The sequence below is a fragment of the Mirounga angustirostris genome, unplaced genomic scaffold (genome assembly GCF_029215605.1).
Source record: "Mirounga angustirostris isolate CCGP_5_RB_7025 unplaced genomic scaffold, mMirAng1.0.hap1 SCAF_8, whole genome shotgun sequence".
NCBI lineage: Eukaryota > Metazoa > Chordata > Mammalia > Carnivora > Phocidae > Mirounga > Mirounga angustirostris.
The window spans coordinates 94,840,279-94,865,552 of record NW_026991716.1 but is presented as its reverse complement, the minus strand read 5'-3'; the positions used below and the strand labels follow the sequence as shown (position 1 = coordinate 94,865,552).

Genomic DNA, 25,274 nt, shown 5'->3' with positions numbered 1-25,274 from the left:
GAGAGAGGATGGCGAGGGAGAGGAGAAGGCCAGAGAGAGGAAGGTAGAAGTAAAAGAAATATAGAAAGGGAGGGAGTGGACAGAAAGAGATCATTTAGGAATAGAAAAGATAAAAAGGAAAAGCTAAAGAGGGTAAAAAAGAAGAAAGAAAAGTAAAGGCCAGAAGGAAAAAGGGGCAGAGACTGTCATGGTAACTTCTGGGGTGAGGAAGAGGTCACAGACTGGCCTCCTTGTCACCTTTCATCTCCCAAGTGTGGAGGGAATTAGCTGATTAATCACTGATCACTGCCTCCCAACTGCTCTAAATCCTTAAACCTTTAAAACTGTACTCAGGGTGTTTACGAAAGGTGACAAGTGTTACCCATTAAGGTAGAAATACTGCGCCGGCAGCCCAGAGCATTGTCTGCTGGGCACTAGATGAGATCGTGCAGGGGACCCTAGAGAGAGCCTCGCATATTGGGAATACAGTACGGAAAACAACTCATGAAAAGAAAACAAACTTGAGTTCATCACGGCCACTGTGCCATGCTCATCTCAGCAGTGTGAAAAGGTGCGCTAATTCTCACTGTGTAAAAGCACCCTGTGATTCATGAAGCGCATCCCCTAACAGAAACCCTTACCCGGGGACATTCACTCTAAGGTCAGTAAATGCTTCTTACTGTGAAATGGACTTAGGGAATAAATTAACCTGATGGTCCTAAAAGAGTAAACATCCTTATTTACCTTATATTACATTTCAGCTCATCCTGTGTTGGACAAACCCTAAGTTAGATAGTATTTATCCAAACTCTATGTATTATATTTTGAACCATTTCTTAGAGGTAGTTTTTAAATGAGTGAGACCTATTCCTCGCTCAGAATAGTAGGCACTAATAATATGTGTGTTCATGTTCTTTTTAACCTACACTGATTGGCATTTGTTGCTCAGTTAAAAACTCGTGGAGAACTGGTAGGAGTGTAAAATGAGAACAGGTTGGTCTTGCATGGATACAGTGAATCACTGCTGGGCCACACATCACCCTGCCTGCCCTGGCACAGCCAGTCCTTCCACTTGGGGCCTTCTCACTCTGCATTGGGTCACAGGGGCAAGTGGAAACAGGAGAGAGAAAAAAAAAAGCTAAAAATCTGGTGTGCTTGCTTGCTTTTTTCTTCCATCAGAAGGGAACAAAGAAGTAGGGGAGGGCAGAGGGCTTATGAGTAGGAAACAGAATAAGGGGAAAAACTAAAGAATGTTCAAGGATAGGGAGAGAAAGGAGCCACTGGGAGGGTGGCTGAAAACCAGGGAGATGCTGGTGAGGTGGGCTTCTAGGTAGGGATGCTCAGGGCCTTTTACAGACTCTAAGAGTAATGGGTGGTGGGGGAGACGAGATTCGGGATACTTCAACAAATATTTACTGAGCATTCAATTTAACATATTATTCTGGGGGCAGCCTAGAATGGGCTGCCTTCTAGGAACTTATAACCTAGTAGGATAGCAACCATCGTAAATAGCAGAAGTGCTGTTCTGATAATGGCTAAATGGCCTCTATACCGGGCTTCACATCAAGCAAACTATCCTTGCTCAAGAAGCATGTCTACATGGGGGACAATATACTGGGTGTCTATATGGGGGACAATATGCTGGGTCCTGGGAAAAGAATAAAGGTTTATTATTTTAAATATTATATTTAAATACGAAAACAAAATTCAATATTAACAGAGCAGAAACATGTCTGCATGCAGAGATGTCTACAACCCAGATGAGGTCAGAGGATCAACGTGAGGGCTGTTCACACTAATTACTCAGTATTTCTACCACTGTGGTTATACAAGCAGCTGGTAACATGAGGCATGTATAGTGATGGGGAGCCAGCCTGTCTGGGTTTGAATCCTGGTTCTTCCACTTGCTAGCTGTTTGACTTTGAGCAAGTTACACAATTTCTCTGTGCTTCAGTTTCCCTATCTGTACAATGAGGATGATAGGAAGATAATAGGGTTACTATGAGAACTGAGTTAATTCAGGTTAAGGTCTTAAGTGAGTGTCAGTGAATGTCGGCTGACATTTTCTCCCTAGTCGCCACCCATACACTCAAGGAGTGGTAAGAGTCAAAGGGAGGGGCACACTCAAATGAAATACAGCTTTGAGTATTTGGGCTAACAGTGTAGACATGGACCAGTTTGGATTCAACATCCACTTCTAAGAAATGTCCCCAGAATCTTGGATGAAGAATGTCCAGCTAGCCCATCCAGGTTTCTGCACCTCCATACGTATCAGGGGCCCATGCTACACTGGCTTGTCAGTTGTTTACCGTTGATATTTTTACATTTGGTGTTGTATTGACCTCACATTTAGAAAAGGAATATTGGTTTGCCTCAGGATTTTAAGAAAAATCGGTAAGACTGCAAATTATCTGGAGATGAGTAGGCACACTACTGTTTTAAAATATCTTAGAACCTAAAACATAACAAGATGAGGATTTCAATAATCTCATATAAATCTAATTGCTCTTGGTTTTGGCATAGCTTTCAAAATCTAAAAATGAATAGTTGACATTTTAAGATTCTAGTTAGAGAATTTCAGTTTAAAGCAGGCACCCACGCACATACACAAAGACACCCCCCCCCCCAAAACAACCACAACAACACTCTTGGGCAGTTGCCATGACAACACAATGCTGAACCTACTGGGGTCTGTTATCCTGTTGAAGATGTTGTGCAAAAAGACACTCATGTTAAATTCTTTACTAATTAAGTGCAAAGGTTAAAAAAAATTCTAGATCCATAAGGTTTTCATATGGTCTAGGACTCAGAAAAGTAAATACTAAACATTTTAAGAAAAGAATTTAAAAGTAATTACTGCAAGGCCAACTACAGACCAAAGTAGATGCAATATGGAAGAAAACACAAAATACTTTTATTTTGTATGCTCTAGTCACTTCATCTTTTTCTCCCAAGTTGTGCCATACTATTTTAATGGAATAATCAATTTGTATAATATAATTTAGTTAACAGAGTCTATTTTTTTACTAACACATTTAAACACTTTCCTTTTCTGGCCAATCTATTTCAATTCATTTGGGAGCCCAAACTTCCATTTGCTAATTAGACTTAAGAAAGAAAAAATGGTCTCTAAATTAATAGGAGTTTATATATTTAAAAAAAAGAAAAAAAAACAGTGATGGGGAGAGAAGGGAGAGATAAGCAGCCCTTCTGGGAGGCTGTGATTAAACACTGTCCCATTCCTTCCCCTTCTCGGATTAGTCATCTCTGCCTTCTTTGGAAGTTTCTCTCTGTCTCAGCTGCTAGACTCAGATCCCCTCAAGACTCAGTTGAAGGCCTTTTTCCACTCTATTCTCTTTTCCAAGGTGGTCTAATCCCTAGTCAGTGGCTTTTTTTTTTTTTTTTTTACAGATTTTATTTATTTTTCAACAGAGAGAGAGAGAGAGAGACAGCGAGAGAGGGAACACAAGCAGGGGGAGTGGGAGAGGGAGAAGCAGGCTTCCCGCGGAGCAGGGAGCCCGATGCGGGGCTCGATCCAGGGACTCCAGGATCATGACCCGAGCCGAAAGCAGTCGCTTAACCAACTGAGCCACCCAGGCGCCCCCCTAGTCAGTGGTTTTAATTATTACCCATAGGCATGCGCATCCCCAGAATGAAATGACTATCCCCATTTGTATCCCCAGAACTTCCAGATTAGTTGGCCCAACTGCCTCCTAAACACGGCCACCTGGATGCTACTGTAAATGCGAACTGCATCCTCCCATAGCACTCCTTACCTCAGTAAATGAAAGCTTGGAATGGTCCTACCACAAGTGTACTCAATACCTATCTGCTAAATGAATAAATGTATCAGTCAATCAAGCAATCAATCAAACCTGTTACACAAACCAAAAAATCTAAGGGTCATTCTTGATAAGGACTTCTTTCTCTCCCTCCATGATGAATCAGTATCCAGGTCCCATTTCACCTCCTAAATATTCCCCAAATCTATTCCATTTCCTAACTCCTCCTAGCCACTACTCTCCAAGGCTCCAGTCTTTGCCTGCATTATTATAACCACCTCTTAATTATCAATCAGGAACATGCAGATGTAGTACACAGAGACGTTAGGCAATCAATATTGATCAAAAATGTATTAAACAATCTGATAAAGTTGCTCTAAGAAAAGGGAAGAGAGTACTTGCTAAATGTCAACTATATGCAAGGCACTGATCTAGACACCTCACGTATACTACCTCATTTAATATCCACAGCGACCCATTTTCTAGAAGAAACTCAACTGGGCATATGGCATCAGGAGCCTTTCCTGGTCACAACCTTTGCTTTGTTTGGTCGCAACAAGCAGAGAATAACGATGAAGATGATGATGATGGTGGTGGTGGTGGTGGTGATTACAATTTACTGAGAACTTTTTCCAGATACTGTTTCTCAGCATTTTGAATGCATTATTGCATTTAAGCCTACCACCCTCCTACAAAGTAGGTGCTATTACCATCCCATTTTGCAGATGAGGAAATAGCCACATAGACTGAAATTACTTAAGGTTAAAAAAAATAAGAAGTAGTAGGGCTGTGATCTAGGATATGAACCCGATTCTGTTTAAAAATTTACCAAACACCTCTTTAACGTACAGCAAGTCATTAGAACCAGTGGGGATATACAGCTAGAAGAGACAAACCCATCAGTGCCCTCAAGGGTCTTGTATTGAACCTGAGGAGCCTGTCTCCAGGGTCAGAGCTATTTTGTCAATCCCATCTCTACCCAATGGAGAGCCAAGTTTATGGAGGGCAGCCTCCAGCAACTCCAATCCCACCTCCAAAGGGCACATTTCAAGTCAAAGCTGCTGATCTCTTTTCCATCCCCACAGCTACCCAGTTATTCTTGGGTAAGACATCAGGAAGAGATGCTTTAGTGCTTATACTAATATGGTGACAAGACTGAATAATTTTCTTGAAAAAGTCTACAAAAAAAGTACTGTGAATAGCATGAATACAAAGATTTTTGAAAGGTCTCATCTAGTACTTACAGTTTTATAACTCCATCTGGGCACCTGGAACAGAGCTGCTGGCTGCTCTTGTCTTGTTTATGTCGACGCTGACCCAGCTCAACAAATCTACAAATTACAATGGATAAAAACTAAGCTAAAGAAGGAACTACTTGCAATAAATTCAGCAGATTACATAAAATGGTATGAGCTTTCAAATGACAGCAGTCTGCTTATTTTAGAAAAATGCACGAGTGCCCTATGCAACCCAAGACTGTCCCTACAAAAGGGGGCCTGATTTTACAGTGGGTTTGTTACAAATGAAGGAGGAGGAATTCTGTGTCTCAGTTTACTTCAACGTGACATAGAACTTGAACCGAAGTGTTTCTGAAGCCAGAAGGATGAACTTTCAGAGCCTCCCTTATCTAAGGGTAAATGCGCAGGACGCTAGGGGAACACAAGGAGAGGCATTTGCGGTGGGACAAACGACAAAGAAAGAACAGGATCAGGCCGGGGATCCATCTCCCAAAGCAGGGACACTGCTGAAAACCCAGCACGTGGACTCTGTCTCCTTAGGACCACAAGAATCCCCAAATGTACTCCAGCTACTCACATACTTTCAACTGGGGGGGCGGGGGTTGGAAGAGACCACCTGCTGAGCCCCACGGCCACACCACCCCTCCTTAGAGAAGCCCGGAACAACACTCATCCAGACTTGAAGCTAAGAGCCACAGGGACTCGCCCCCAGCCGGCTCCACAGGATAGGAGGATCGCTTGCAATGGGTCAATGGGCTGATAGGCCAAGGACCACCTGCTATTTCTCAAGTGCATACTTGTCCTAGTGTGGGCTGTGCTCCAGGCATCCGTCTTCCCCTCAGGGGCATGGCTTGTAATTCTGTTCTAATGTGCCCAGGGAGGTTATGGGGCACAATTAAAGGGCTGACTCCTTTCCCAATTTTCTACTATTTAAAATATTTTCTTTCTTATAATTATCGATACTTTTATAATTTATTTTTTCTTTTTTTAAAATTTTTAAAATATTTTTAAAATTTTTATTTATTTATTTATTTATTTATTTATTTATTTATTTATTTATTTATTTATTTATTTATTTTTTAAGATTTTATTTATTTATTTGACAGAGAGAGACACAGTGAGAGAAGGAACACAAGCAGGGGGAGTGGGAGAGGGAGAAGCAGGCTTCCCGCGGAGCAGGGATCCCGATGCGGGGCTCGATCCCAGGACCCTGGGACCATGACCTGAGCCGAAGGCAGACGCTTAATGACTGAGCCACCCAGGCGCCCCTATTTATTTATTTTTATTAACATATAATGTATTATTTGTTTCAGGGGTACAGGTTTGTGATTCAACAGTCTTGCACAATTCACAGCGCTCACCATAGCACATAGCCTCCCCAACAATTTATTTTATTTTATTTTTTTAAAGATTTTATTTATTTATCCAAGAGAGAGAATGGGAGACAGAGAGTATGAGAGGGGAAGGGTCAGAGGGAGAAGCAGACCCCCTGCTGAGCAGGGAGCCCGATGTGGGACTCGATCCCGGGACTCCAGGATCATAACCTGAGCCGAAGGCAGTTGCTTAACCAACTGAGCCACCCAGGCGCCCCCCAATAATTTATTTTTTATTAGCTTTTTTTTAAAGGTCAAGAAAAGTGCTGCAGAAATTACCAATTACTAAGTTGTTAGGGTGCTACTGGAAAACTTTCAATAACTTACTTTTATCTAATTTTTATCTTAGTAAGTAAACATTTTTGATCCACTTTTATCCAATTTTTATCTTAGTAAGTAAACATTTTTGATCCATTTTTGGGGAAGAATGTCACATAACACCTGTTACTTGTACAGAACTTTAAACTTCCCAAATCATGTGCACAATCACTGTCAGAATTTTTTTTTTTTTTTTTTTTTTAAGATGATTTGGCACAGGGCTGAGGCTTTGAGGAGTAAGTAGAAAACTTCCAGGTCCGGTTGAGATAGCAAACCAAAGATATCAGAAAAGCCAAGGGCAAAGGAAAGTATAGAGAATAGGGCTAAGCGATCGAACCAAACTACAAAACTAAGAGATCTTCAGGAGTTCGAAGGTGGTTGAGGCCAAAAGTAGGAAAAATGAGCAGGAGAACAGGAAGCTAGAAGACAGGCTATGGATGCCAGTTCCAGCGCCTTCCTTCCCTCCCCACGTTGTCCTGTGGTTGCCCAATTGGGAGCTGCGACAGGCAAGCCAGGCCAGGGCACTGTCTTCACACACACAATCTTTGGTGGATACTAGTCAATTGGGTGCAGAACTGCAGTGGGAGAAGGCAGAACTTCTGAGGTCGATTTAGGCTAGAACTACATGGACTCTCACCCTGCCCTTGAAGCTCTGCTGTCTGGATCCAAGGAGGCACTAAGAGAGCCCCAGAGCCCAGCTGGGGCAAGAAAGGGTACCAGTCAGTTCCTGAAATCCAAGGATTTGGCCACCCCCTGGCACAGCCACACCTCCAGTACTGATGGAGGGAGGCCTCCTCTGCCATAGCAGTGTCCATGACAGATGGGGCGGGGAGATGCCCCTGCCACCAGGAGAAGCAGTCTGCCCACAGTAAAGAGTGCCTTGCAGAGAGGGGAAGAGATGACCAGACCTCTGTTTCTCCCCTTTGCCCCAGGTCTGCATCATAAGCAGGGGCAGCTGATATTACCAAGAGAATAAAAAGGATTGCATAGTCTAAAATCACAGGTACCCATGAAGCACAGGAAAGGTCTTCTACATAAGTCACTGAATGGCTCTTTCTGTGCTCTTGGCCTATAAAGAGGGATAATAATATCTTTTCAGCCTACTACACAGTTGTCCAAAGAAGAAATAAAACACTGTAAAGTGTTACACAAATCAAAGGAGGAGGTGTTGTTCTTCAGAATATCAAACACAGAATCTTATTCCAGGACATGGATTCCTCCCTCCCCTGCATACTCCCTTCCCTGTGGGCCTGCCCTTGTCCCCTTCTTAGACTGGTTCCCAAGGATAATGTGGCTGAACAGGGTGGCATCTCACTCCCTGAGAAGGGAGAACTAAAAGTGGGCCTCAGAGGCAGTCTGAGCTAAAAAGTCTCCAAGCAAAAGTCATGCCTGAAGCAAGAGACACTTTCTTTTGGCTTAATCAATGTGAGCCAAAATTTCAGTCCTTGACTGAAGTGCTCTTGCTCTCTGCAATAAGCAAAGTGCTATTATTCAGTCACTAACCCCAGACAATTCCTTCTTCCAGATCATGTTGCTTATAAAGGCTCACTTCAAATGCTGAAGAGTTTAGCCACACTGTTGGGACAGCTGTGATGGATAAGTGACTGTGCACCTGTGTGTCCAGGCCCGAATTCTGGGTGACTAAACTGGCTTCTGTTAAGATAGTAATAGTAAGAGAGTCATACCAGTGCTTTTGCCCTTAGGAGATGCTGTGCACTTTTATATTTTACATATTATAGCAGATCTTACTAATTTGAAGTAAAAAGTTGTCAATATCCAGTTTGATGGATTCAGCAAATGAAATACTCCCCTTAACAAAGAATGGAACATCAGTGCTCATTTATATTATAGAGTTGACATAAGCCAAACTTCTTTGAATGAATGGGATGGTATTCACATGCAATAATTAGGTCTTCTCAGTGCATGTATTAAGCTGAGGAAGTGTTTACAGTGGTTATCATAGGTTCTTGAGGATTTCTAGGTGAGGGATTCTTTTAAGAATCTGATAACTATAATTCCGTGTTTCTCCTCAGAAACACACACACACACACACACAAAATTATGTATATGATTTCAGGGAAAACCTTTTGGTGGATCCTCTTTCAGCTTAGTCTGTTTAATAAGGTCTAGAACATTCTGACTTGATGCCCTTATATCACCATTTCCTTCTTCCTCCTCAACCACCACTCCCACCAGCACCCCAGAGCTAACGCAAATGCAAGGTCCTCAACCGTCAATATCCCAGGTTCATTTTGTAAGAAGGTATCTGCTCTTGGGACTTTGTTAATGCAAGAATACAGAAATGTATGTGTACTTCAGCTTGCAGCTTATATATAGGTGGTTAGAATACACAGACACATCATAAATTTTTATCATTGAGGGGACTGAGAGTCTTAGGCAGTAGGCCCTTTAACTTCAAATAGAAACCAATGTTTCAGAATTTGACCTCCTAAACACTATTAACTGTATTCCAAGTGGAATTCATTTCCTTCTGTATTGTTGACCATTTTCATTTTTAGAAGTTATACTAGATATAAGTTATTGTAATAATACATTTGCATTTTTTTCTTAATTTCTATATAGAAGTAGTTTACCTTGAATAAATGGAGAGATCCTCTTCTGAGAGACCATCTGAGAGATTAATTCCATATACCTCTTTCATGGGCTGGACCACATTCTGGAGTTAAAAACAAAAAGGAACCAGGAAGAATTTTTAGACATCTAGCATATTAATTATTTCCAAAGATGAAGAAAATGAACCTGGGAAATTTTCCACAAAAGCAATCACAATATTTCTTCAATATATTCATTAAACTTCTCAGTTAATGGTTTTTTAAAAATCTGATTTTGTTTCCACTAAAAATACTTTGTTTTAAGGTAAAAAGCTATTAAATAATTACTAGTTCCTTTTGTATAATGCAGGAATTAGAAAACTTTTTCTGCAAAGGGCCAGATAGTAAATATTTTAGATTCCTTGGGTCATATCATCTCTGCTGCAACTACTCAACTCTGCTGTTATAGTGCAAAAACACCCATACACAATATGTAAACAAGTAGGCATGACTGAGTTCCAATAAAACTTTATTTATAAAAAGAGGCAGTGGACTGGATTTTGACAATTGGCTGTCGTTTGCCAACTCCTGGAATTATGGATTCAGTTCTTATATTATCACATTTTACTAGCCATATCTACTTCTATGACTTTTGGCTATTTCTGGGAATTAAATTTACCTAAAGCTCGATTTGGTTCTTATGTAGTTTATTTCCTTTTATGTTCCCTTATATTGGTAATGTCAAATTGAACAGGGTGAATTTCCCACTGGGGCTATGCAAAGATTGTGAGGCCCAGGTCCAAACCCTACATTCCAACAACGTGCTAAGCAAGGAAATAAATGGACCTCAAGTGGATGTGCTGCTCAAAAGTGGACAAGTTAAAAATTCTGAAGTGATAAGAAATTTATTATTATACATGGGAACAAAAACATCAATTTTTTTTTATTTTTTTAATTAACATATAATGTATTATTTGTTTCAGGGGTACAGGTCTGTGATTCATCAGTCTTAACACAACTCACAGTGCTCACCATAGTACATACCCTCCCCAATGTCCATCACCCAGCCACCCCAGCCCTCCCACCCCCCTCCATTCCAGCAACCCTCAGTTTGTTTCCTGAGATTAAGAGTCTCTTATGGTTTGTCTCCCGCTCTGGTTTCATCCTGAAAAACACTGATTTTATTTCAAAATGAAACCATTTCAATAATGTCTATGCTAAATGTATTCATCTCTTAATGACCTAAATGTGAGACCTGAGAGCATAAAACTCCTAAAAGAAAACATAGACAATAATCTCTTGGACATTAGTCTTAGCAATATATTTAAGGATAGGTCCCCTCAGGCAAGAGAAACAAAAGCAAAAATAAACTATTGGGACTAACTATACCAAAATAAAAAGCTTTTGAACAGCAAAGGAAACCATCAACAAAATCAAAAGGCAATCTATTAAATGGGAGAAGATATTTGCAAATGATATATCCAATAAGGAATTAATATCCAAAATATATAAAGAACATCTACAACTCAACACCTAAAAAAAACAAATGATCTGATTAAAAAGATGGGCAGAGGACCTGAATAGACATTCTTTCAAAGAAGACATCTGGATGGCCAGGAGACACATGAAAAGATGCTCAACATCACTCATCATCAGGGAAATGCATATAAAAACCACGATGAGATATCACTTCACACCAGTCAGAATGGCTAGTATCAAGAAGACAAGAAATAAAGAGCAAGTGTTGGCAAGGATGTGGAGAAAAGGGAACCATCATGCCCTGTTAGTGGGAATGTAAATTGGTGCAACCACTGTGGAAAACAGAATGGAGTTCCTCAAAAAATTAAAAACAGAAATGCCATATGATACAGTAATTCTACTACTGAATATTTACACAAAAACAATTCAAATTCAAAAGATAATAGAGGCACCCCTATGTTTATTGCAGCATTATTTATAATAGCCAAGATACGGAAGCAACCTAAGTGTCCATAAATAAATGGATATGCAAGATGTGGTATTTATATACATATATAAATGCAATGGAATATTATTCAGCCATAAAAAAGAATGAGATTCTTGACATTTTTGACAACATGGATAGACCTCAAGGGTATTATGCTAAGTGAAATAAGTCAGACAGAGAAAGACAAATACCATATGATTTCAGTTATACGTGGAATCTCAAAAACAAACAGACAAACAGAAACAGACTCATAAATACAGAGAACAAACTGGTGGATGCCAGAGGGGAGGAAGTATGGGCATGGGAAAAATAGGTGAAGGAAATTAAGAAGTACAAACTTCCAGTTATAAAATAAAAAAATCACAGAGATGAAAAGTACAGCACAGGGAATCTAATCAATAATGTTGTAATAACATTGTATGGTCATAAGTGACTACACTTACGGTGAGCATTGAATAATGTATAGAATTGTGGGATCACTATGTTGTACACCTGAAACTAATATAATATTGTATGTCAACTATACTTCGGTTAAAAAAAAAAAAAGTATTCATCTCTGCAGTGCCTCAAACACCACACATTAGAATGGTGTGCATGAGAAAATGTGACCTTTTCTCTCAGCCTTTTAACAGAAAGTAGGATTTTAGAGATCATTCTCCAAAGCCTCATGCCAGACACAAGCTCCGTTCCCACCTCGGTCACTTTGGCACTGTCCCCTGTGTCCGTCATCTTCACTGGGGTGGAGCGCTGAGACACAGAGCCCTCCTCTTCCCGGTCGGTCCCAGAGTCATCCTCAGAGCTGCTGGACACAGCTTCCTCGCTGGGGGGTGGCGGGGCGCTGGCTGCCGTTTTACGCTGTAAGACAGCTTCTTCTCTATTGCTTTTGTTCCTTTAAAAAGATGAATATTGATATAAAGCATCTTTAAACTAAACCCTTGACACTCACTATGTATGACTCTGTCCAAAACCTTAGTGCTAGTGAAGCACAAGAAAATGGCTGTGAGAAACTAGTTCCTGGGTTCAAGTTGTGATTAAGGGAAAACCTTAACGTTTTACCATGTACATGTACTGACCTTATATGAATTTAAGCCCTGTTATAAATTCAGAAAATAGGGGCACCTGGGTGACTCAGTCGTTAAGCGTCTGCCTTTGGCTCAGGTCATGATCCCAGGGTCCTGGGATCGAGCCCCATGTCGGGCTCCCTGCCCAGCGGGAAGCCTGCTGCTCCCTCTCCCATTCCCCCTACTTGTGTTCCCTCTCTCATTGTGTCTCTCTTTGTCAAATAAATAAATAAAATCTTTATAAATAAATAAAAAATTCAGAAAATAAACCAGTATGTGCGTGTAAACCAATGCAGAAAAGTCTTCTCACCACTTGGTTACTGTGTCCTCCTTTGGTAAGTGAAATCATTATTTTCAAAATTTATGGTACAATAATAGCAAACTATGTGTTTGGGACATTAGTAAAATTATCTTGCTACAACTTGTAAAACATTCAAGAAAAGGTCAATAGCCAAATCCACGTAAATTTCCTTCCCTTCTATGATTTTTATCAATCACAGCATCAGCTGATGATTTGTACCATAGTAATGAGCAACTGATGAACATAAACTAAATTTTAAAATTTGTGTTATTAGTAAATAACTATATCTGCTAAACATTCCTACTAATAGTAGGGAATAGATGAGGAAAAAAAACCCCCAAAACTCAGACTTATAAAAGTATTTACTTTTAGTTCCAAGTACGAGAGTAGTAAGAATGCTGTTTTCTTTTAAACTCAGAAAATAGGGACGCTTGGGTGGCTCAGTCGGTTAAGCGTCTGCCTTTCGCTCAGGTCATGATCCCAGGGTCCTGGGATTGAGTCCCACATTGGGCTCCTTGCTCAGCCGGGAGCCTGCTTCTCCCTCTGCCTGCCGCTCCCCCTGCTTGTGCTCTCTCCCTCTCTCTGACAAATGAATAAATTAAAAAATCTTAAAAAAAATAAACTCAAAATATTTTATAGTAAAATTTTTGGCTTTTATGAAAAATGTTTAATATTTCACTCTTTAAAAACTACTCTCTATAAAAGACTTAAAATGCCATAATATTCTGAAATGTTCTAGGAAAGGAAAATGAAGTACTATCTGACTATGGGTTAGATATTATAGAAAATAAGCTAGTTTCTGACTTTCTGCAAAGTAAAAATTAAAGTCAGTGGCATTTCTGTGCCATACAATAATGTAGCTGGTTATTTATGTATTTATTCCAGGAACTCCTTGAATTCTGAATTCCTGAGGACATCTCTTAAATTCCATAGTTTCCAGTCCAAGGCCTAACATGTAGCTATTTAAAGCCACAGAAATGGTATATCTGGAAATGGTAATGTACATCCCATTGCATAAACCACATGTAGCTGGAGTCCAACCAGGATCCCATACACCCTCACAAATACAATTAGGACTCAGTATCTACAGTCTAGCCAGGGATTCTGGCCAGAGTCTAAAAAAAAATCTCATCACTGGGATTATTCAGGTCAGTGGCAGTAACAGATTCTCATGCCAGAACATATCACATCTCACTCCGGTTTCTAAGCATGAAGACGGAGACATGATTTGACTTCTTCCTCACATTATTGGGTGTAACAGTCTTCCCCAAAACAATGTTACAGTAATATACAGAAAATCTATTAATCTCTCTACCTGAGCATATTTGTTTTAATGGTTTCTCAGGATGCCAACAAAAATAAATAAAATGACTATAAATTTTTACCTAAGTATTTTATGTTGTGGGAAACTGAGAACGCTGAGTTATTTATAGGACATAACACATAATATCTGCTACCTGCCCCTATGTCATCTGTGATATTTCTAATTTAAAATAATAAAATGTACCATGTTGCTGAAATTCCTATAAATTCTTTCAATGTTGAATTCTTTAGTGATCCCAGAGCTATGAATAAACCACCTGCATAGATGCAATAAATGGAATGTGCTCTAAACTATGTGACTTGAAGTTATTCTTTTTGGTGAAAATTGTATTGCAAGTGCCATATTATTTTACATGAATCTTTAAAATTTCATTCTATATGCAAATCTTACCCCAATACTGATTTTCCGGTTTCATCTGGTTTACGCACTGTAAATGGACTTGGATCAATGCCAACGGTCTTGGGCATAAAGTCACTGAAGAAACAGGAAAGAAATTCCATATGAGTCACTGTCCATCTCCAGGATACTTATGTTCAATTCACATTCTCATACTATTCCTCCTTAGCCCTCAGAGCTGCATATATTCTGAGCCAAATGTTCAGGGGAGCTTAGGTGATCCAGGCCATAAACCCCCATGAACTAATGGCACCAGGTAACTTCAAGCTCTCAGTCTTCACTATGAATTTTCTTCATGATTATGAGACCCAGTGGTCTTGAATTTAAGATTTTCTCTACTGGAACAGAGTTATATCTAAATTGTTGCCACAATGTATACACTTTGTTTATACATCAGAATTACTTTCCAGGTAAAACTAAATTCATAAAACCAATGGCAAAGCATACACTATACTACTCAGGGAGGCTGACACAATAATCAAAAACACAGGAGTGTTGGAACTGAAGTATCAGCATCTACCTCATTAGGCTGGGGTTAATTCATTAAAATACTGGAACACTTTAAATAGAAACTTTTAGTTTGCCACATACGAAGATAAGCTGAAGCTCCTTCGGCACTGTGCCAAGCCTACCTCCTGATTATTGCTATAACCAGACCAAACTCCTCATAGATGCCAGAAATACCAGAGTTGCATGGTTTATGCTGATGAGAATTATGGCTTTGGCAAGGATACCGCTCCAAGTGTGACCCATTACATTTTTTGAAGGAAAAGAAAGTAAAATAGAATCTGATCCAGAATGCCTCTTTGACAGAAAATGTTGTTTTAAAAATGTAAGTGGCTTAATTTTTCTTTCTTTTTGAACATAGATAGTCGATCCTCATTATTTGTGGACTCCTTATTTGAGAATTTGTTTGCTCACTAAAATTTACTTGTAACCCCAAAACCAACACTCAGAGCTTTCATGATCACTTGCAAACATGTGTAGAACAGTGAAAAATTAGAGTAACCCAAAGCTCATGTTCTCAGCTGATGGAGAACAAGGCAACACTCTGCCCTCTTGTTTCACCTCTCATGCTATAAGCAAGTGTCCTTTCCATGGTCTATTTACTGCCATGTTTTTCACCTTTTTGTGCTTTTTGTTGGTAACCTCGTTGTCTCAAATGACCCCAAGCATAGTGCTGAAGCTCTCTAGCGTTTCTAGGCACGAGAGAGAGCTGTGTGTTAGAAAGAAAACACGTGTTTTGGGGTGCCTGTGTGGCTCAGTCGGTTAAGTGTCTGCCTTCAGCTCAGGTCACGATCGCAGGGTCCTGGGATCAAGCCCCACATTGGGCTCCCTGCTCAGTGGGTAGCCTGCTTCTCCCTCTCCCTCTGCTACTCCCCCTGCTTGTGCGTGCTCACTCTCCCTCTCTCCTCCTGTCAAATGAATAAATAAAACCTTAAAAAAAAAAAAAGGAAATACGTGTGTTGGAGAAGCTTTGATCTCGTATGAGTTATAGTATTGTTTGCTGTCAGTTCAGTGTTAATAAAAAGTGTTGTCTGCTATGAGTTCAATGTAAATAAATCAACAATATATATTTAATAAGGCATCTTTAAACAGAAACAACATAACATGGTTATGTTTTTGTTTTTTTTAAGATTTTATTTATGTATTTGACAGAGACACAGCGAGAGAGGGAACACAAGCAGGGGGAGTGGGAGAGGGAGAAGCAGGCTTCCTGACGAGCAGGGATCCCGATGTGGAGCTCGATCCCAGGACCCTGGGATCATGACCTGAGCCTAAGGCAGACGCCCAACAACTGAGCCACCCAGGCGCCCCCATGGTTATGTTTTGACTGGCTGATAAAAATGTTGTGACCCTAGGCTTGCCAAACCTAACCCTGTATTTCCCCAAAGAGCAATGGTTCAGTACTCTCTAATCCAGTTGTTTCAGGAACTTTACAGAACATAACCCCTGCAAATAAAAAATCAACTGTATATACACATATGCATAAAATCATTCATCCTTTGCTGAGTTGAAATATTCTGGAAATGACAATAACCTTACGGTTAACACTTCTAAACTTTGAATAAGTTTAATTGAAAGTCAACCAAGTAAAAATTCTCAACTTTCCATCTGAAACTAAAGCAAAATATAGAATGGCTTCTCGGAAACAAAACCATAGGATATGTTTCTACATGTACATTAAGTTCCTATATCACATTGGAAGAAATGTAAAATACAAAAATGCAAACTTTAATATAAAATACAATAATCAAGAAGTGATTTGCTTTGTCTAATTTTCTTACTCTAGTCCCATCACTTTTCCAAAAGATGCCACCAAATTCTGAAAAAATGTAATACATTCAAAAGTGACAGACCAAGATGAAGAATCTGGAAACAATGACACAAGAATTGTGAAAAGAAAGAATGAAGGATATTTACCTGAAAAAAATTAACACTGCTTCCTCAAATATCTGGAGGGCTATTGTACAGAAAAAGAACCACACCTGTCCTATTCCTAATAAAAATAATAATATAATGATAGCCACCATTTATTAGTCACCCCTGCATCAAGCACCCCATTAAGGCACTTGGCATGTATGTGTATATACGTGTATAATGCACACGCCCCTATCTACATAAAAGAAGAAACTGAGACTAGATAATTTTCTAGGTAGATAAATTAGATAATTTTCTCAGGGTCACACAGGTAGGCAATGGCTGATCTACGATTCACATCCCTACCTTTCTAGTACCAAAGACTATGCTTTTTTCCAACTAATTTATGCTGGCTCTCGATTTCTATGTTCAATTTTAAAAAGTGAGTTTATTCCAAATGACAAACTAGGACCAATGAGAGGCAGGTTTCAACCTACCAAAGGAAAGAAATTAACTCCAGTTGTCTAACACTAGAACTGACTGCCTCCTGAAGCAGTGGGCTCCCCATCACAGGTGGTATTCAGAGGCTGTACAATCCCCGCTAGCAGGCTTGCGGAATGGACTTGCGGCAAAGCAAGACATATCTATACAGACTAGGAAAACTAAAGTTCCCAAATCCTTACAACAGTCTCAGGGCACTCACAACGTACCGTGCTGAGCTTGTCATAGCCAAGCAAAAGGTATCATCAAAACTACTCAGTTCGTATGGTCGAAAGAACTCGTTGTGGATGTCAATCTCTTCTTCATATTTGTGGAATTTCTTCACCATCAACTTCTTTAAGTTCGCAGCACAGATAACTAAGAGAGATAGGCCTGTTACTCATAAAGTCTTTAGATGACATCTGGCAAACAAGGTTTAGCTCCTGCCTCTAGCACTCATATACTTGGGAAAGAGATGAGATATGTGCACAGAATACACAGTGCAAAACCAAGTGTGACAAGCTCCAGGGAGGCAGAAGGGCCCCCAAAAGTCTGGGTGGGAGGAGGGAGCTGTTTTAGAAATCAAACTACTCAGCTCTGGGTGCCTGGGTGGCTCAGTTGTTAAGTGTCTGCCTTGGGCTCAGGTCATGATCCTGAAGTCCCTGGATCAAGTCCCACATCGGGCTCCCAGCTCAGCGGGGAGTCTGCTTCTCCCTCTGACCCTCACCCCACTTGTACTCTCTCTCTCTCTTTCTCTCTCTCAAATAAATAAATAAAACATCTTTAAAAAAAAAACTACTCAGCTCTTTAAATTCCTTTTTGTTCTTAAATCATGCAGCTATTTCACTAAATTTTCCTTTATATTTCAAATCCTATTTATGGCCAACATTAGACTGTTAAAAGTCCTTTCCTTTCTCTTAGAACAACAAACCTTTGCAATATGAGTTATGATTTTTCTCAGAATTTCAAGGTTACAAATACTCTTTAAAAATTAATTAATAATTTATTAGGAACTAAAAATCATTTGTAATCTTAGTTTATGGCCTTTACCACCCAAAGTTGGAATACCTAACCATGACTAGATGGGAGTCCTTATGTGGAATGTTCCAGATTGGGAGTCGATCTTACTTAGTGCTCTTTCACAACTGGGAAAACTGGCTTGTTCAAGGTCAGGGGAATCAGTAACAGCACTACACTCTATTTAAAACCGAGCAATTATTTCAGTTGGAAACATCATTCGAATGTATTGTACATTTGAGTTCATTCATTTAACATAAAAATTTTCCTGCCTTTCAGACAAATTAATGAAATGAAATTTAAACTTTAGTGACTAAAATGTACTTTTATATACACATCTGTATCTTTTTCCACTGCTTAGATACAGGAGAAGTTTTTATTTCTCCTTGTGAGTGGGTCTTCACTTCCTTCCCATTACCCCCAAATATCTAGAAATATAATCAGTACTAATTTAAAATGGTAAACTAATGTATTATATCCATTAGACATTTCAGGGACATACCTAATAACTATAAAACACAGTACAAGGTACTGGCCTACTTGGATAAAAGAGGTATAACACAATCGCTGCCCTTAAAAAGCTGTCTAAGATGTTACAAACCCCTATTATAGCAGCAACATAAAACTGAGTAGTCATTCCTTTTTAATGAAATATTATATGCAAAGAATTTAATGCTTCAAGCTCATTTAGGAATAATTCCAAAATATGTTGGTATAAAAACTAAAAGAGAAACAGTGTACCTACCTTCATCATACGGCAGTGGTAAATGTTTTATTACCTCTGGTGTCCACCAGTAAGTATAGCTATAAAATTAAAAAAATAAATAAAAGGATAAGATGGACCAAATTTAAATGCTGGCTTTCTATAATTCACTGTGTTGAAGGGGTTTACAGTCTATTGTAAGATGCTGCCTCATACTTCAAAGTTAACTTTTTTATTTTTTTTAATTTTATTTTTTATTATGCTATGTTAATCACTATACATTACATCATTAGTTTTTGATGTAATGTTCCATGATTCATTGTTTGCATCTAACACCCAGTGCTCCATTCAATACGTGCCCTCCTTAATACCCATCACCAGGCTAACCCATCCCCCCACACCCTCCCCACTAAAACCCTCAGTTTGTTTCTCAGAGTCCATAGTCTCTCATGGTTCATCTCCCCCTCCAATTCCCCCCTTTCATTTTTCCCTTCCTACTATCTTCTTTTTTTTTTTTTAATATATAATGTATTATTTGTTTCAGAGGTACAGGTCTGTGATTCAACAGTTTTACACAATTCACAGCACTCACCATAGCACATACCCTCCCCAATGTCTATCACCTAGTCACCCCATCCCTCCCACCCCCCACCACTCCAGCAACCCTCAGTTTGTTTCCTGAGATTAAGAATTCCTCATATCAGTGAGATCATATGATACATGTCTTTCTCTGATAGACTTATTTCACTTAGCCTAATACCCTCTAGTTCCATCCACATAGTTGCAAATGGCAAGATTTCAGTTTTTGGATGGCTGCATAATATTCCACTGTATATATATACCACATCTTCTTTATCCATTCATCTGTTGATGGACATCTTGGCTCTTTCCATAGTTGGGCTATTGTGGACATTGCTGCTATAAACATTGGGGTGCAAGTACCCCTTCGGATCCCTACATTTGTATCTTTGGGGTAAATACCCAGTACTGCAATTGCTGGGTCGTAGGGTAGCTCTATTTTCAACTTTTTGAGGAACCTCCATACTGTTTTCCAGAGTGGCTGCCCCAACTTGCATTCCCACCAACAGTGTAGGAAGGTTCCCCTTTCTCCGCATCCTAGCCAATATCTGTTGTTTCCTGACTTGTTAATTTTAGCCATTCTGACTGGTGTGAGGTGGCATCTCATTGAGGTTTGATTTGGATTTCCCTGATGCTGAGTGATGTTGAGCACTTTTTCATGTGTCTGTTGGCCATTTGGATGTCTTCTTTGGAAAAATGTCTGTTCATGTCTTCTGCCCATTTCTTGATTGGATTCTTTGTTCTTTGGGTGTTGAGTTTGGTAAGTTCTTTATAGATTTTGGATACTAGCCCTTTATCTGATATGTCATTTGCAAATATCTTCTCCCATTCTGTCGGTTGTCTTTTGCTTTTGTTGACTGTTTCCTTTGTTGTGCAAAAACTTTTTATCTTGATGAAGTCCCAATAGTTTATTTTTGCCCTTGCTTCCCTTGCTTTTGGCGATGTTTCTAGGAAGAAGTTGCTGCGGCTGAGGTCGAAGAGGTTGCTACCTGTATTCTCCTTTTTTGTCTTTTTAAAACATGTTTGTGAAGTTTTTGGCATAGGAGGTCTTCAACATGTTCATTTCCTTCCCAACCCCTTTCTTGTTTCAACTATGTCACAGATCTACAAAAACGCCACGAACACACCTGAGAGTCAAGATGCTCTGATGTAGGGGCGCCTGGGTGGCTCAGTTGGTTAAGCGACTGCCTTCCGCTCAGGTCATGATCCTGGAGTCCCTGGATCGAGTCCCGCATCGGGGCTCCCTGCTCGGCAGGGAGTCTGCTTCTCCCTCTGACCCTCCCCCCTCTCATGTGCTCTCTCTCTCATTCTCTCTGTCAAATAAATAAATAAAATCTTTAAAAAAAAAGATGCTCTGATGTTACTGACTTTTAGCTAAAAAATATTTGGGTATACTAAGCCAGACCCTAGGAGCTGCTGTTTATGTCTCCTCAGAGAATGTGCCTGCATTACTCTGCAAGCCAATGAGCAGCAGGACCTTGACCCAAGTTCTACCACCAACACTCTCTTGCACGTGGTTATCTGAGAACTAGATTACTCCCCCCGCCCCACTGCTCTATGTATATGGATCTGTGTGTATAGCTAATTACAACAGTTAAGCAAAATCATTAAGTGAATGGATAGTCCTAAAGAACAAGTTCCCTTAGAAAACAGTAGAGGCCCTGTTAATCTTTAACTGTAAATATTCACTCCTTGATTACAGAGGCCAGGCAGAGGAAAGTAGGGAATTTCAATCACCTGGATTTCTGCCAGAAGAGTCATCTGCTGTGAGCCAAGAATCTGAAACATTGGATTTAATACTAAATCAAATTCTGATAAGTTGTATTTTTAGGGGGAAAATGCTATATCAAAGTTCATGAGCTCTAGGAAGGGGAATGATGTGAAATGGTATATCAAAGTGTATTAAAAACATAGTTTTTCAGAAGGTTCAGAAGAGAAAAAAAGAGTCTATAACCAAAAATGCTAAAAAGATCATTTTAAATAAATGAAAGGCTTTCTAAAAATAAAATGCTGACATTACAATCTTCAATAATCCCAATTATGAAGAATAGGGGGTATTTAAATAAAATAGGCAACAGAGAGAACTCTCCTAGAGATGGCAAGCAGAATACATAACCAAGGATGAGGGAAAAAAGGAACATGACGCCTAATGAACTGTAACGGGGGGAAGTGAGATGATAATAGGAAAGGCTCTTCAAGTTTTGCTTGAGACTGAAGTTATGCTTAGAGCAGTCCTCTCGAAATTCAGTGCACACACGAACACCTGGGAGATCCTGTAAAATGACAAATTCTGATTCAGTAGGTGGGGCCTGAGATTCTGCATTGATGAGAAGCTCCTGGGTGAGGCCAGAGGGGCCGGTCCTCACGCTGCTTTCTGAATAGCAACGTTTATAGCATGAAAAGAACAGAAAAGGGTTGTGCCTGCTGCTTGTGGATAATTCATTCGGTCTTTCAACATTTATTGAGCACCTACTGTGTGTCTGACACATAGAACAGTGTTAGAAATGCCATGTTGAAAATAATGACAGAGAAAGGAGAGCTACTTAATTCCAGCATTCTTTCTATCTTCAACAGTCATGAGAAGTTTCATGCTGGAAAGATAAAAACAAAAGAAGAGAAAAGCATGTACAGCCCAAGAGATGAAAGGGAACAGCAGAGCATCTCTAAAAGAATTCAAGTGTCCTGGTATCACTGGGATCAATCATCTTTCCAAGAATGAAGAATGGGGGCACCTGGGTGGCTTAGTCATTAAGCGTCTGCCTTCGGCTCAGGTCATGATCCCAGGGTCCTGGGATCGAGTCCCACATCGGGCTCCTTGCTCAGCCGGGAGCCTGCTTCTCCCTCTCCCACTCCCCCTGCTTGTGTTCCTGCTCTCGCTATGTCTCTCTCTGTTAAATAAATAAAATCTTTAAAAAAAAAAAAATGAAGAATGGAACTTACACTAAAAATGGGCAAATGCAGTCTTGACGCTCAAAAGTGAGAGGGTAATAGATTCCAAAAACTACGTATCAATGAGTATGATGTCAATTCCGGCAAGATAACAGAATCAAGTATTACATAGAGATGTGTTGTGAATAACCTAAAAAGATGATCAGTGACTTCCATGAATCCACATCCAAAATACACCAGTCTAATCTCATTTGCTTTTATCATAGGAGAACCAGACTATCAGATCAGAAGAATGAAAAAGCATGGACTAATTATGTAAGGTGTGTGTGTGTGTGCATGCACATGCATGTGCACACAGGTGTAAATTCTATTTTGTAATCACTTAATTTTGGCAGAGGAAGAAAATAAAGAAGGTATCAGCTAGTACATAAGGAATTTCCTAAAGAATGTTGCTCATGATTAGCTTACCTAAGATAAAGAAGTAAACATGATAAAGAATGTGTTTAAGCTCATAATGTACCATGTGGAGAAAAAGAGTTAAGAGAATCTGTTAGTGACGTGAAACAGGCCATAGATTTTTTTTCTGAATGTTTCTAAACTTTATTTCTCTAAGCAAGATAAAGCAATGTAATAATACTTTTTAAAAAGTCCAACACCACTGGGTGGGTCTCAGAAGCACAGAAGCCCCTGAGAAATCCCCACCCCAGGGAAGATGAACTGAGATGGATAGAAGATGAGAGCATCTGAGAGGACTTAGCTCACCCCTGCATACATTTACTCAGAGGAAGAGCACCAGAAGCAGGACAGAAACCTGCTTTGGGACCAGGGATCAGAGGACTGAGAATGCAAGTTGGTGTCACTTCTTCCTTTGTATACAATACCTAATAAGTCAGCTGCTCTTCTCTTCTTTGGTCCCTAGTATGAAGAGTGCTCAATTCCACTGGCTCACTCACATAGGAAGATTAGGGAGGCTTAAAAAAAAGACTCTTTCATTCCCCTAACAAACATGGGAGCCCTCTGAAATAACACATGGACTTTAGCAAAGTAATTAATATTTGTGAACAAGATAAAGAAATGGGGGCAGGAGGACAGTATAGTTAAATGATTACAGTAGAGTAAGTTACATCCATTTAAATAATTCCAAACCAAAAATTATGAAACAATGTTAAGGTAGAAGGAGTTGTCTGGTTGTGTCCCAGAGGGCTCTGCCATCTACCTTATTCTATTCAACATTTTTCATCAAGGATTTGTATTAGAATCAAGATGACTGAAGAAGCTACAAATCTACAGGTAATAGTTAATAACAAGGATATACATTTAAACCCTCTCTTTTGGAAGCAGGCAAAGCATATATGAACATGACCAAGAATGCTTGAATGAACATACAAGAATGGTATAGATAAGGCATGGTAGCAGGCCATGTTAAAAACACTTGAGAGTTCTAATGGACAGGAAGCTCAGAGAGTCAACATTATGATGGCATTGCTAAAAATAGCTTGTGCAATCTTGTAGTTAATGATAAACACAGAGTAACCAGGCCAAGAGGAGTAATGGCTCTAATGGTTCCATAACACTTGGCACCAATCAGATCAAACCGTGACCATTACTGAACCCAGGTCTGGGTACCACCGTTTAAAAAGAACATTGACATGAACTGGAATCCATACGAGAGCATTCTGAATCCCAAAGAGACTTGAGATCACAGTCTGTGAGGAACAGCTGAAGAGAGTGGGGCTATTTAACCTGAAGAAGAGATTTTGGAGAAGGTGTGAACTTGTCTTCAAATAATTAGAAGACTATAAAGTGGATAGGGAAATCATGTTCTTAAGGTCTCAGCGGGTCAAACTGGGATTATCAGCAGAGCTCAGGGTGATGTGGGGAAGAACTGTGTAAGTGGACTGTCTGAGAAGAACTGCCTCAGCCAGACACGGCCCAGAGGACAAACCAGGACTAGTCATGCACAGGCCGGAAGACCTCTCCCGGGAGACACAGAGGGAACTCACACATCAGACAGTGAATAGAGCCAGGAAGCCGCCCAACTCTGAGTCAATGAAGTAATTAGTGCTTAATATCTAAAAACATCTTGGTGACATGATAAACACTGAATCAATAAATAGCATCTTAAATGATGTATGACATATTAACCTAATTCAGAACAAAGCTTCATCTAGCGGTTCTAGGCAGATCAATAAATGTGGGATTTTGAGTAATAGAAGTAGTTACCTCAAGAGGACCTGGTTTGGATGAACTCTAGTCAGAGCTAGAATTATCCCCCCTTCCCTTATCATTCAATAAAAATATACCAGAATAAATCACTGGTAAACATAATATAAAATACAGGATGGTCACCCAGTTTGGAAACACAAGCTAATACATATAAAGTGTTTATTGCTATTATATTATAATAAATGATAAAATAATATTATCTAAGTTTCCAGATTTTATGGTCATCCTGTATGATTTTTTAATAAATGTTACAACTAGGGAATATATTCTCCTTAGAGAATAATCACAGTACTGACATCTGTTGGATTTGCTATGTGCTAAGCATTTATATTATCCCATCTGATGCTCAGAAAATGTACAAGTTAGATGGTATTATTATGTCTATTTTACTGATAATGGCCACTGAGACTGAGACCAGTTATGTAACTTGCCCACAGTCACACAGGTTTTAACTGGAGGCCTTCTCTCCAAAGCCTGGCAGCTTCAGGACTGTGTTGATTCTGTGTCAGACCCAGTACTAAGTAGTTCCCACACATTTTCTCACTTAATCCTCAAAATGACCCATGAGGTGTACATAGTCCTCTCCATTTTACAGATGAGGAATAGAATTTCCAGAGTTTAATAGGTCAGAGGTCACACATTGGCAGAAATTCTAACTCAGCCCCACCCAACCCTGAAGTCCACATTCTCACCCAGTTAACTGCCTCTGGCTAAACTATTCATTTTATC

General features: G+C 39.7%; 1 protein-coding gene across 6 annotated transcripts in view; it reads right to left on the bottom strand.

Moving 5' to 3' along the window:
- Positions 1–25,274, bottom strand: part of FIG4 (FIG4 phosphoinositide 5-phosphatase) — a 128,826-nt gene that overhangs the window by 37,282 nt on the left and 66,270 nt on the right. For all 6 annotated transcript variants that reach the window (XM_064597989.1, XM_045865298.3, XM_045865300.3 and 3 more), the window contains 6 exons: positions 18,894–18,952; positions 17,362–17,509; positions 14,285–14,368; positions 11,902–12,097; positions 9,285–9,367; positions 5,006–5,092 (listed from right to left, as the gene is read on the bottom strand). In XM_064597989.1, the coding sequence (XP_064454059.1) occupies positions 5,006–5,092; positions 9,285–9,367; positions 11,902–12,097; positions 14,285–14,368; positions 17,362–17,509; positions 18,894–18,952 (657 nt within the window). The remainder of the gene's footprint in view (positions 1–5,005; positions 5,093–9,284; positions 9,368–11,901; positions 12,098–14,284; positions 14,369–17,361; positions 17,510–18,893; positions 18,953–25,274) is intronic.